This window comes from Theropithecus gelada, chromosome 2 (assembly GCF_003255815.1).
Source record: "Theropithecus gelada isolate Dixy chromosome 2, Tgel_1.0, whole genome shotgun sequence".
Classification (NCBI taxonomy): domain Eukaryota; kingdom Metazoa; phylum Chordata; class Mammalia; order Primates; family Cercopithecidae; genus Theropithecus; species Theropithecus gelada.
This window is the reverse complement of record NC_037669.1, coordinates 155668286-155682166: the sequence shown is the minus strand read 5'-3', so window position 1 is coordinate 155682166 and position 13881 is coordinate 155668286. Positions and strand designations below refer to the sequence as shown.

The 13881-nt window shown below is 36.6% G+C and overlaps 1 protein-coding gene across 2 annotated transcripts in view; it reads right to left on the bottom strand.

Annotated features, from left to right (window-relative positions):
• STAG1 (stromal antigen 1) overlaps positions 1–13881 on the bottom strand; it is a 402456-nt gene that overhangs the window by 145113 nt on the left and 243462 nt on the right. For both annotated transcript variants that reach the window (XM_025375719.1, XM_025375720.1), the window contains exons 8-9: positions 12746–12897; positions 10294–10367 (exon numbers count right to left, since the gene is read on the bottom strand). In XM_025375719.1, the coding sequence (XP_025231504.1) occupies positions 10294–10367; positions 12746–12897 (226 nt within the window). The remainder of the gene's footprint in view (positions 1–10293; positions 10368–12745; positions 12898–13881) is intronic.

Genomic DNA, 13881 nt, shown 5'->3' with positions numbered 1-13881 from the left:
CTCTGGGGAAGCCACCGGCTATGTCTTGATGCCATTCAAGGTGCTCTATGGAAAGCTCCATGTGATGAGTAACTAGAGCTTTCTGCCATCAGCCATGTAAGTCAGCCATTGTGGAAGCAGAACCTACAACCCCAGCCAAGTCCTCAGATGACCTGGAGGATACTTTGATTATAATCTTATGAGAGATCTAAGCTAGAACCAGCTAGCTGGGCTACTCCCAAATTCCTGACCCATAGAAATTATGAGATAAATGTTTTTTGTTTGTTTTTTGAGACAGAGTCTCACTCTGTCACTCAGACTGGAGTGCAGTGGCGTGATCTCGGCTCACTGCAACCTCCACCTCCTGGGTTCAAGTGATTCTCCTGCCTCAGCCTCCCGAGTAGCTGGGACTATAGGCATGCACCACTGCATCTGGCTAATTTTTGTATTTTCAATAGAGACAGGGTTACGTCATGTTAGCCAGGCGGGTCTCGAACTCCTGACCTCAGGTGATACAACCACCTCGGCCTCCCACACGGCTGGGATTACAGGCGTGAGCCACTGCCCCCAGCCTGAGATAAATGTTTGACACCACCAAGTTTGGGAGTAATTTGTTACACGGCAAAAGATAATTAAAATTTTTAGTTTTCATTATTATTAAAGGCTCTTACAAATATAATCATAACCAATCAACTTACAGAATTAGTTCTTTAGTCCAAATAGCTCAAGTGCATCAGCACCTACACGTTTGTGGTTATCCCTATGTCTATAATACCCTGAATTCTACTCTGATTACCTACACTGATTATTCTTTCACGCTCTAGTGAAGTCTCAATTCTGTGATTGCTATTATTACTCAACATTTGCTTTCTTGCTCTCCAGGAACTAATAGTATATTCAAGGAGATGCAGTATAAAATAAAAGTGCAGTATAATTCTAAATATCCCTGATTTGATTACAACATATCTTTTGACATAAACATATTTCCTCATACATAAGAGTCCTCCAATTTTTATGTTTTCATATTAAATTTATTTTTAAACAACTAATCTCTATTTCCAATAGCCTCACCCTATTTAAGAAAGATGTCTAACTGAGGCATTTGGGAGCATCCAAAGCAAAGAGTAATGCAGGGGTGTAAAAAATAGTAAGAGGAAAGGAATAAAGACAATCATAAGACAGACTAATTTTTACAACATCCTAGCATTTAGGCCTTGAAATGAAAAACTAAACATGAAGGCTTTACTTGAAAACTCAAAGAAAGAAAAGGAACTATAAAAGAATAATTCAGGTGCAATTCTATTAATCCTTTGTTGTATTTTTTTACAGCATATGCTTGTTGTATTATTTTGTATTTTGTATTATTGCATTTTATATTGTATTTTGTATTATTTTACAACATAAAAGAATGATCATGTTTGCTTCTATGAAAAACTTACCTAATATTGATCATTACAATGTATCCTTTTGGGGAGAACATAACCCTTTAATTTGGTATCTAGACTTAAGTTTTCATTGGATTACTTTCTCAGCAGATGGAAGTTTAATTATTTTCTGCGTATAACAAAATGAAGTTGAACTCCAGTGAATTTTAATTAAGTGTTTCTTGTACTACCCTTATGGATGCTTTTCCAGTAAGGATGCAGACTAAATTAAAATGACTATAATACAAATTTCAAAAACAATGCTTAGCTAATATGGATATTCTGACACTCACAATTATTGCTCATGTACAAAGAATCTCATGAGAGCTCCAGAGGGAGAAATAATTATGGGCCAAAAAAGGCACACTATCCAAATTGCAGCACCCATCGAATTCAGGTCTCAACCAATTTTAACACTAAGATCAGGCTGGGAGGAAAAAAAAAAAATCACATTTTCCAAAATAGAGCAATTATAGAGAATTTTTTGGTATGATATAGCCTAGTGAGAAAGAAATAGCTGAAAGAATTACAGAAAAGTCATACTGTTTCCTTTATTAGACTAAGAACTTGAGAACAGAGATCCTAACACAATAAGATGATTAAAATAAATACTACCTTAGTGAGTGCTGAATGTTAGTAAGTAGTGTTACAGAAAACACAGAAGCATGTAAAATGGAGAGGAGAGAAGGTGGTCAAGGAAGGCTTTTGAAAGGTAGTAAGGTGTAAGTGTAAACCTGAAGAGCTGAAACTGTCTTGTTTACAAATTAAATACAAATATTTCATTTATTATTTCAGGCTGACTAGAGTTATTTAATTTTAGATTTAATTTAATTTAATTTTATTTTTTGAGATGGAATCTCACTACCGTCACCCAGGCTGGAATGCAGTGGCACAGTCTTGGCTCACTGCAACCTCCACCTCCCAGGATCAAGCGATTCTCCTGCCTCAGCCTCCTGAGTAGCTGGGATTACAGGCACGGACCATCACACCCTGTTTTTTTGTATTATTAGTAGAGATAGGGTTTTGCCATGTTGGCCAGGCTGGTCTCGAACTCCTGACCTCAAGTGATCCTCCCAAAGTGCTGGGATTACAGGTGTAAGCTACCGCACCTGATTGCTAGAGCTATTTTAGATGTATTGAAAATGCAGCAAGTTTATAAAACTATTTTTCATCTCATTTTTGTTGCTTAATAATAAGTAAAAACAGTGGCAAAGTACACAAAAAGACACTGCATCACTAAGAGTCTCACACAGAGAAGGTGATATGGCTATCTGTTACCCTGCATTACATCTTAATATTTTACTATTAACAAAATTTTAGGCTTTAATAAAATTAAAAATCAAACATCAAAGATACATTAGCTTTCAAAGAAAAATATCCTCTACTTAATATTTACATTTTAACTAGCAACCTGACCCCCACATTAGATCAAAGATGAAACATTAGGAAGAAGATTTAAATAATGGAATAACAGTTTGTTCAGAATAAATCCTATTATGGTATTGTATAAGAACTGCTCTGAAAGCATGATTCTGAAAGGTTTCATTGTAATATGAAACAATGAAAAGACTCAACTAGTCTTAAAGACATCTGTTTTTCATCTTCTCAAAAGTACTTAAATCTGTCCTCTGATTAAGTTTGTCCTTACGGTCTAATGACTTGGTTATTCTTTTACCATCACTGAAATAACAGTCTTTCTGGTTGCTTTTATAACTTTGCCTTCATCTTTAATGGTTTTCATTTTCACTATGGTATGTCTAGATGTATAATATATTTCTTAACATACTCAGCACTCATTAAGTTTTTTTAATCCGAAGTTTCTGTTTAATTTTATAACATTGTACTCATTAGTACTACTTCTCTCTAATACATTTCTTTCTATGTATCTATTTTTTTAGATATGGGGTCTTGCTCTGTCATTCAGACTGGAGTGCAGTGGCTTGATCATAGCTCACGGCACCCTGGAACTCCTGGGCTCAAGCAGTCCTCCCATCTCATCCTCCTGTGTAGCTAGTACTACAGGTGCACACCACCATGATCAAGGGTTTCTCTCGTTTTCTGAAACTTGTTTTTAAAGGACCGACGAAGTGTCTGACACTACCCTTCCCATATCAGAAAGGTCCGTCCATATCTTTTTATCCCTTTATTACTGTGCTCTGGGTAAATTCCTCAGTATTACATTCTAATTCACTAACTGTCTCCTCAACATTCTAAAATATATCCTGTTTATTAAATATGAATTTGTGAGTGTTTTTCACATTCAGTATTTTGTGTTTTTACATCCCCTGGTTCTTATTATTTGTCATTTATTTGTTGAAGAAACTGATCATTTGGTCTGAGGTACAGTTTCCCAAATTCTAGACTTAAGCAATACCACAAGGATTCAGTCAGAAAACACATTCTTCTGGCCTCCATACTTACTGTAAATGATTACTTAGATCTAGCAGCATACAGATTAAAATCCAATTTGTTGGCTGGGTGCGGTGGCTCACACTTGTAATCCCAGCACTTTGGGAGCTCGAGGCAGAAAGATCACCTGAGGACAGGAGTTCAAGACCAGCCAGGCCAACATGGTGAAACCCTGTCTCTATTAAGAATAGAAAATTAGCTGAGGAAGGTGGCGCACACCTGTAATCCCAGCTACTCAGGAGGCTGAAGCAGGAGAATCACTTGAATCCAGGAGGCGGGGGCTGCAATCAGCCAAGATCACACCACTGCACTCCAGCCTAGGCGACAGAGCAAGACTCTGTCTCAAAAACAAAACAAAAAAACAAAAAAATCAAATTTGTTGGAAGTGGATGGCGGTAAATGGGACACAAAGTGGTAACTTAAAGTGCCATCTCTGCATAGTACCTACTACTTCCAGTATGTGCAGTAATATCTCCTATTAATCAATAATGTAGACTGAGTGATACTTATGGAAATTAATGATTAGTATCCATGGCATGCTGATCACTTTTGCTAAGTAGGTCACATTCTCAACTACACTTGTATTCTAGTTTTGAATAGTTGTGTCAGGCTGTGACAGATCCAATACCAGTTTATGCAAGGTCTGATTAAATAAAATGCAAATCAACACTGTAACAGTAAGAAATTAAATAATTGTTGTTTCTACAAGGATAATAGGTTGAAAGCTTTGTCAAGACTCAACAAAGGTGAGTCATTAAAATAAACACTGGTGTTACAGACTGACAGAAAATCAAAAAATATGGATTCTGAATTCAAGACTGCATGACAGAGCCAAGATGGACAGAATTTATGCTCTCACCTGAAAAAAGTAAATGAAAACAAAAACCAAATTGCACAAAATGATTTTTAGATGTTGGATTATCAGAGTAGAACGGTAATCTCTGAGGGCGGAAAACATAAGATGAGCCCTAAGACTGCCCCCAGATATATACATGCCATTTAACAGTTTAAGCAGGGGAAAATTTACCTTACAAGGGACACAAAATGAAGTCCTTCAAACTGAAAGGAAATAACACGATACAATAACTAAATTCCACATGAAAAAATGAAGAACATCAAAAATGTTAACAGGAAAGTAAATTAGAAGACAGTAAGTATATTTTCTTCTCTTAATTTTGTTAAGAGATGACTGAACACTGAAAAAATGAAGTACAGGTGGGTTAGTAACTAATGTAGACAAAATAAACACAACAATAACAGCACAAAGGAAGGACAAGAAAATGAAGCTAGGCTACAGTAGTGCTTTGTGGAATATTTAGAGCTAATAAGGGGAGTTCAGAAAGGAGGAAGGATATAAAATGAATAATCTTAGTTTTCAACTTAAGAAATAATTAGGCCAGGAATGATAGTTAACGCCTAATCACAGCACTTTGGGAGGCTGAGGCTGGTGGACGGTTTGAGCCCAAGAATTTGAGACCAGCTTGGGCAACATGGTGAAAACTCGCCTCCACTAAAAATACAAAAAACTAACCAGGTATGGTAGCGTGTGCTTATAGTCCCAGCTACTCAGGAGGCTGAGGTGGGAAGATCGCCTGAGCCCAGGACGTTGAGCCTGAAGTGAGCTCTGACTGTGCCACTGCACTCACACCTGGGTGACAGAGTAAAACCCTGTCTCAAAAAAACCAAACCAAACCAAAATGAAAAGATTAGCAAAGGATGGCTCACACCTGTAATCCCATCACTTTGGGAGGCTGAGGTGGGTGGATCACTTGAGTCCAGGAGTTGAAGACCAGCCTGGACAACAGGGCCAAACCCTGACTCTACAAAAATAACAAAAATTAGCCAGGCATAGTGATGTGTGCTTGTAGTCCCAACTACTCAGGGGGCTGAGGCGGGAGTACTGCTTGAGCCCAGGAGGTCGAGGCTGCAGTGAGCAATGATCATGACACTGCACTCCAGCTTGGACAACAGAGCGAGATCCTGTCTCAAAAAAAAAAAAAAAAAAAAAAAAGCAAATTAAAACCAAAGCAACCAGACAGAAAGAAATAATAAATACTGAAACATAAATCAAGGAAATAAAAAAGAGAAAGCCAACAAAACTACAAGTTCATTATTATTTGAAAAGATCAACAAAACTGAAACTTATAGTGAGACGGAGAAAGACAAAAAAGACACAAATCACACAAGAATAAATAAGGGGGCTGCCAACCCCCCAAAAATTAAAATGACTACAAAATATTATGAATAATATTATGCCATTAAATTTACAATTTGCATGAAATAGACATATTGCCTGAGAAATACAAATGACCAAATCTGACTCAAAAACAAAAAATCTGGCAGTGTGCAGGGCACAGTGGCTCATACCTATAATCCTAGTATTTTGGGAGGCTGAGGCACAAGGACTGCTTGAGGTCAAGAGTTCTCAACCATTCTGGGCAAAATAGAGAGCTCTAGTTTCCACAAAAAATAAAAAATTAGCCAGGTATGGTGGAGTTTGCCTGCAGTCCCAGCTACTTGGGAGCTGAGGCAGGAGAACTGCTCGAGCCCAGGAGAATAAGGCTCTAGGGAGTTGTGATTGTGCCACTGCACTCTAGCCTGGGTGACAGAGAGAGACTCTGTCTCAAGAAAATACATTGATAAAAAACAAAACAAAATAAAAAAAAATTCAGGATACATAAAGTAAATTGAATTAGTAATTAAAACTCTTTACACAAAGAAAAGCCTGGGATCAAGGGGCTTCTCTGCTGAATTCTACCAACATAGAAATATTACCAATCCTTCATAAATTCTTTCAGAAAACAGAGCAGGAAGAACGGCTCCCAGTGTATTCTATAAGGCTAGTATTGACACTGTTACTCCTTATGAAAGTAAATGCACAAATCCTTAACAAAATACTAGCAAACTGAATCCAGCAGCATATAAAAAGGATTGTATATCATGACCATGTGGAATTTCTCCCAAAATGCAAGGTTGGTATAATATCTGAAAATCAATGAACACAATACACCATATTAATAGAATAAAAGAAAAAACCTGCATGACCACCTCATTCAAAACAGAAAAGATACAGAAAAATATCAATCCATCATGATAAAAACACCCAAAAATCAGACTAGAAGTAAATTTCCTCATCCTACTAAAGAGTATCTATACAAAACTTACAGTTGATAACATCGTGCCTAATTTCAAAGTCTGATTGTTTCCCCCTTAAGGAATAAATTAAATATTGTTAAGAGGTTAATTCTCTTCAAATTGGTTTACAGAGTCATTACAATCCCTATGATAATTTCAGAAACTTTTGTTCAAAAATCGACAAGCTGATCCTAAGATTTATATAGAAATGCAAAGAATCTATACTAGTCAAAAATTTTTTGAAAACGAAGAATAAAGTAAGACAACTTACACTACCTAATTTTAAAAGCTCGTCTAAAGCATACTCAATGCAGTTGGTTATCAGAGTAAGGATATACAGAAAATCCAAAAATAAAACCTTATTTTTATAGTCAATTCATCTTCAAGAGAGATGGCACAGTAATTCAATTGGGGAAGGATACTTTGCCATTAAATGGTGCTAGGAAAACTGAAAATTTGTATGCAAAAAGTAGACTTCTGCCCTTGTATCACATCATGTACAAAAATTGAATTAAAAATGGTTCACATGCCTTAATAGAAGAGATAGAAATAAACTTCTAAAATAAAACCCAGAGAAGAAATCTTAGGGTTAGGCAATGTTCACAGATACCAAAAACATGACCACAGAAGAAAAACTCACGAATTGGGCCATACAAATCGAAAACATTTGCTCTGTAAAGGTCACCATTAAGAAAATGAAAAAAAGCTATACATCTGTTAATGAACTTGTATCAAGAATACCAGCCGGGTGTGGTGGCATGAATGGCACGGTGGCTCATGTCTGTAATCCCAGCACTTTGGGAGGCCAAGGTGGGTGGATCTCTTGAGGTCAGGGGTTCAAGACCAGCCTGACAACATGGTGAAACTCTGCCTCTATTAAAAATACAAAATTACGGCCAGGTGCGATGCCTCGCGCCTATACTCCCAGCACTTTGGGAGGCCGACGCAGGTGGATCACGGGGTCAGGAGATCGAGACCATCCTGGCTAACATGGTGAAACTCTGTCTCTACTAAAAATACAAAAAATTAGCCAGGTGTGGTGGCAGGTGCCTGTAGTCCCAGCAACTCGGGAGGCTGAGGCAGGAGAATGGTGTGAACCCAAGGGGCGAAGCTTGCAGTGAGCAGACACTGCGTGACACTGCACTTTAGCCTGGGCGACAGAGCGAGACTCTGTCTTTAAAAAAAAAAAAACCCACAAAATTAGCTGGGTGTGGTGGTGCACACCTGTAATCCCAGCTACTCAGTAGGCTGAGGCAGGAGACGGAGGTTGCAGGGAGCCGAGATCGCACCATTGCACTCCAGCCCGGGCATCAAGAGCAAAACTCCATCTTATTAAAAAAAAAAAAAAATATATATATATATGTAAATATAAATATATATATATATATATATAAAATGTGTACTACAGCTAGCAACACATTCAATGACTAAAAAGCTCTGATTTTTTTCAGAAAAGCCAGATTCCCCTCCCCAACAAAAACCCCCAAGATATACTGTATAATTCCATTTGTATAAAATTCTAGAAAATGTAAACAAATCAGATAGCACATCAATGCTTGTTTGAGGATGATGGCAAGGCAGAATGACAGGAAGGGAGATAGAAAGGAGTTACGAAGTGCCATTAGAAAACTTGGCACTTGAATTACTTAAGGACGATGGAGAGATTCATTATCTCGGTTGTGGTGGTGGTATGTATACACAGGTGTATGTATGTCAAAAATTCATCAAATTATGAACTTAAATGTGTAGTTTATTTTGTGAATTATACCTCCATAACGTTGCAGTTAAAAAAAAAACAAAAAACAAAAACAAAGACTGCATGGCAGGTATATGGAAATTCTAGTTCTTTTTAAAACAAACATATTAGTAACATGTTATACACGCAGTATGTCCAAGAAAGCGGACATAAAACTCCAATCAGACAATCCATACTCAACATAAAAGTCCTGGACCTATTTCAAAAGAACATTTTGTTCTTTCGGTTAAAATGTTTAAGTTCCATTAAAATAAATTATCAAACAGATACACACACACACACACACACACAAAGCTGCCCCTTGGTATACACAGGGATTGCTTCTAGGACTGCTCACATATAGCAAAATCCATGCATACTCAAAAATATTACAGTTGTTTCTGAGTAATCTGCATATTCAAGAAGTTAGCCCTCCACATAAACAGGTTTCATATCCCACAAATACTGTATTTTCAATCCGTGTTTAGTTGGAAACAAATGGTTTACAGGCAATTCTTGCAGTTCAAACCCATGTTGTTCAAAGGTCAGCTATGTATGTGTGTATTTCTTTGTTTTGTTTTAGACAGGGTCTTGTTATGTCACCCAGGCTGGAGTGCAGTGGTGTAATCAAGGCTCACTGCAGCCTTGACCTCCTGGGTTCAGGCAATCCTCCCACCTCAGCCTCCCGAGTAGCTGGGACTACAAGTGCACGCTACCACAACTGGCTGATTTTTAAATTTTCTGTAGAGACGTAGTCTTGAACTCCTGGTCTCAAGTGATCCCCCCACCTTAGCCTCCCAAAGTGTTAGGACTACAGGGATGAGCCACCACATCCCACCGCTCTATATTAATTAGCCAAATATACTCTCAAATGGGTATGAAAACAGTGCTTCTATTTATTGTCTGTCTACTTACATCACATCTAATCAACAGAAGGTAACAAGTATATGTATATGATTCATTCATTCAACGTAAAATATGCTCTTTTACAATATAGTTAGTGTTTTTAAGGTTCTTGGGCTTCACAGAAAGACAAACTAAAATCATTCACAATGGAGGATGACAAAAATATTTTGCTAACAGCTTTTATTTCAATGTGTTTATCTGAAAGGAAACAAGAATGAAGATATAGTTGTTGCATTAACTGCAGGGGGTGCCCTTCTCTGTCCTCTTTTCACCCAGCTTCACATAGGTTTTTTTTTTTTTTTTTTTTTTTTTAAATTATTAATTTGCCCATGGAACAAAATGAGTACCACAGAGCAAGAAAGTAGGGCATTTAATTTTTTAAATGTGAAAACAAGAATATCTTATTAAAGCCATATTAGTTTATGATTCTATTAATTAATATTCCATCAGTATAAATCCAAGTACATAAGCTACTTCCAACGGCCTATGTTCTGAATTTGGAAGAGTGTAACAGCGGTATGGCAGCAGTCATACAATTTCTTCTATAGTTGTAGTGTGACACTGACAGCCAAAGTTGTTTTGCAGAAAATAAAACACAAGTCATAATTAGTGAGTTTTATAGTTAGCCTGGGCCACACACACACAAAAAAAAATCAATAAATGTTTAATTGAAAAGCCTTCAAAGTTATTTTTAAAATCTCTTACCGGTATCTATGAACAAATATACCCTTAAAAATAGAGTTCATCATATTTTCGATTTCATCCTGATTTTCTTGTAGCTGAAATGAAAAAACATATATAAATTGTAATATTGGTCATTTTATTTGGAAGGAACAGTTCCAATTGTTTTTAAATCCTGGTTATTCTCATTCTGGGTAGTTTTCAACCCTTTTTCTCACTTGTACGACAGATGTGTGAATTACCAGTATATTTCCATTATTCCTATACATTTATATCATATTGGTTTCAGAACTTTCCACTGTCTGTCTCTAGACACAAACTTCACAATGACAAACAAGGAGTGGTGGCATAGCTAAGTGTGGTCAGATTCCTATCTCTGAAATATCATCTGCCTTAGGAACAGACCTCTTCTGTCCAAATCAGGTCCCTTGGCTTGGTTTTGCCTTTCTTGGTTGAAGAAACATCCCTAATTAACATATTTGATGTTGTAAAAGAAACTTCCTACTCCATCTAATGTATCTAAACATTACTCTGCATCTCACTAGCCTGTAACAGAGAGCAGGTCACCTTCCCAAAATAAGAGGTATAACAGAAGATAAAAAGGATCCTGGCTACTTATGGTGAAGTACAGTAACAAAATTAAAAATATCCATGGCAAAGATACGAAATTTCAGGCAACAAAACTGATCAGAGTTAAAGTTTGTGTTTATTATTACTCAAAAACAACAACAGCATTGAATTACATTCAAGGTGGTATTTATTATTCTAATTTATTCTATAATTTACTGTATAGTAATATTCAGTGAAATATTTGCTTTTACTACATACATGACATGAATGTGACAATAAAATTCCCTCAGATTTATTCTTTTGCTGTATGCTTTGTTTCAGGCTTTACCAAAATAATTTTGGGAATACTTTTATAGCAAATCATTCAAATTTCTGCAACTTCCTCCAAGTGTTAAAAATTACTTTTATTGCATTTATCATATAAAAACTAATTATTTTATAAGAGGCATATATTTCTGAGTCAGCAGTACTTACGAAAGCCCAGCTCTAGTACTTACTTCTATAATATTTCAAGTACGGTATGTGTGAAGGGTTCAACTACGTTCCTTAAATATTTGTAAGTTGAAATTCTAACCCCGAGTACCTCAGAATGTGAAATTAGGAAAGAGGACTGTGGCAGATTTAATTCATTAAGATGGGGCCATACTGGAGTAGGGTAGGACCCTAATCCAATACGACTGATGTCCTAAAGAATAAATTTGGAGACAGACATACACACAGGAAGAATGTCATGCAAAGATTGGAATTATGCTGCCAGCAGCCAAGCAACTACCAGACACTAGGAGAGAAGCCTGGAACACATCCTTCCTAACACCTTCCAAGAGAGGATGGCCCTGCCAATACCTTGATCTTGGAATTCTAGCCTGCAAACCTGCGAGATAATATTATTTTTTTAAGTCATTCAGTTTGTGGTACTTTGTCATAGCAGCCCTATCAAACTAATACAGTATGGCTAATAATTTAATCAAAACAGTGTTGCTTTTTCTTGCCTGTTATGAACCCATTAAGTTATTATTCATACATAATTCCCTTGCAGTAATGTGATGATCTTTTTTCAAGTTATAAGATAGACTAATAGTGCAGATCTAAGATTTTATGTAGTATTGGATAAATAAAAATGTTTCCTATTAAAAACCCAGTACAGGCCAGGCATGGTAGCTCACACCTGTAATCTCAGCACTTTGGGAGGCCGAGGTGGATGGATCACCTGAGGCTGGGAGTTTGAGATCAGCCTGACCAACACATGGAGAAACCCCATCTCTACTGAAAATACAAAATTAGCCAGGTGTGGTGGCGCATGCCTGTACTCCCAGCTACTTGGGAGGCTGAGGCAGGAGAATCGCTTTTGGGGAGGCGGAGGTTGCAGTGAGTCAAGATCACACCATGGCACTCCAGCCTGGGCAAGAAGAGCGAAACATCAACTCAAAAAAAAAAAAAAGTATAAAATCATTTTTAACACATACATGAAAATGTCATTGTAAAACTGAGACCAATCTTATTCACAGGAGTCACTATAAAACTGGGAAAAAATCGTATTCACAGGAGTGCCTTATACATCAGCTAGTATGCAGCCTTTGGTTTTTTCCTGGAAATGTAGCTTTGCTGGCTCCCAGTTCTGACTTTAGTATTTATCATACTTTTTGAGCCTATAGCCTTATAACTTTTTTGAGTTGCCTAACTCCCAGACCAACTTCTTTCAAAAACAGACATGTTCTATGATTCCCTTCTGCCATCAGACGGCACTTACATGATCCCCAATGAACGCTCCAGTTTCACTTGGAAACCCTGACATCAAATAACCTAATTAAATATATGCATAAACTTTTTTACAGAGGATTTAAAAAGTACTAATGTCATATATATTCCACACATTTACAGAACATAAAATCATCAGTTGCCAACTTACCTCTTTGCGTTTCTGAAGTAGTAACTCCAACCTTTCATTGGCTCTCTTCCCAATCATTTTATTTCTCTCAGCTTCATACTGTCTCTGGGTATTATCCTGATGAATACTGAGGTTTAAGGCAACATTCACCAAAGCAGTCATGAGCTTCATGGCTATGAAATGAAGAAATATTAAAATATTTATAAATCAAAACTTTATCCATATAAGATTATAAATAAAGTCAATGGATGAAGAAATGAAACTAGTGAATTTCTGTTTTACAATCCAGGCATAATTTTAGTTTAAATAAAAGATAACTAATGTATAGAAATAAACTCATCTGCAATATAATTTTCTCTACCTCAGCTTGGCTTGTTAACACTTTCCATTTAAACACAGCCTCATCCTAACTAACAGAAGAAAGCAATTTAGTAGTATCATCTTCAACAACTCCTTTGCCCCACTCCTAAAAATACACCCATTAAGGGCACACTAATCAAGCCTAAACCTCTCTTCTGATCATCAAATATGAGTATATATAAATGTATCCTTAGTACCTTTACTTAAATGTGTCAAAGGTATCTCAGATGTTTTAAATGTTTACAATCAATTTGTGATCTTTACCCCCACATATGGTCCTTTCCCTTTGTTCCTCACCTCAGAGTTGCACAACCTCCAAACCTGAAAAACATACTGATCCTACCAAACTCATAAAAGTCCATTAAAAATGTACTTTGTGAATTTCCAATTGACCTATCCTCCCCAGCCACAGTGATAATGTACTTTTAAATGTTCACTTGTATTTGTAAATCTTATTACTTTCAAATTTGTTTCACATCCTCTGACAAACTGGTATGACACACACCTCAAACTTCCGTCTTTTCATATTTGTTTTCATTACTGAGATAGTGAGAATATAGGAAATACAGGCAAAGGAACAAGAGAGTTTGTAGTGCTAAATAATTTCCCCTTTTTGTTCCTTTTAGGCTAAACATTCAGTTATTTAAAAAATTGAACTGTTCAGTGTTTTAGAATAACTGATTCATTTATCTGCAAACATACCCATATAATTAAAAGCAAGCATGCACTGTTTATAAACTTTCATTTTCTTTTTTTTTTTTTTTTTTTTTTGAAGGGGATTTTCGCTCTTGTTGACC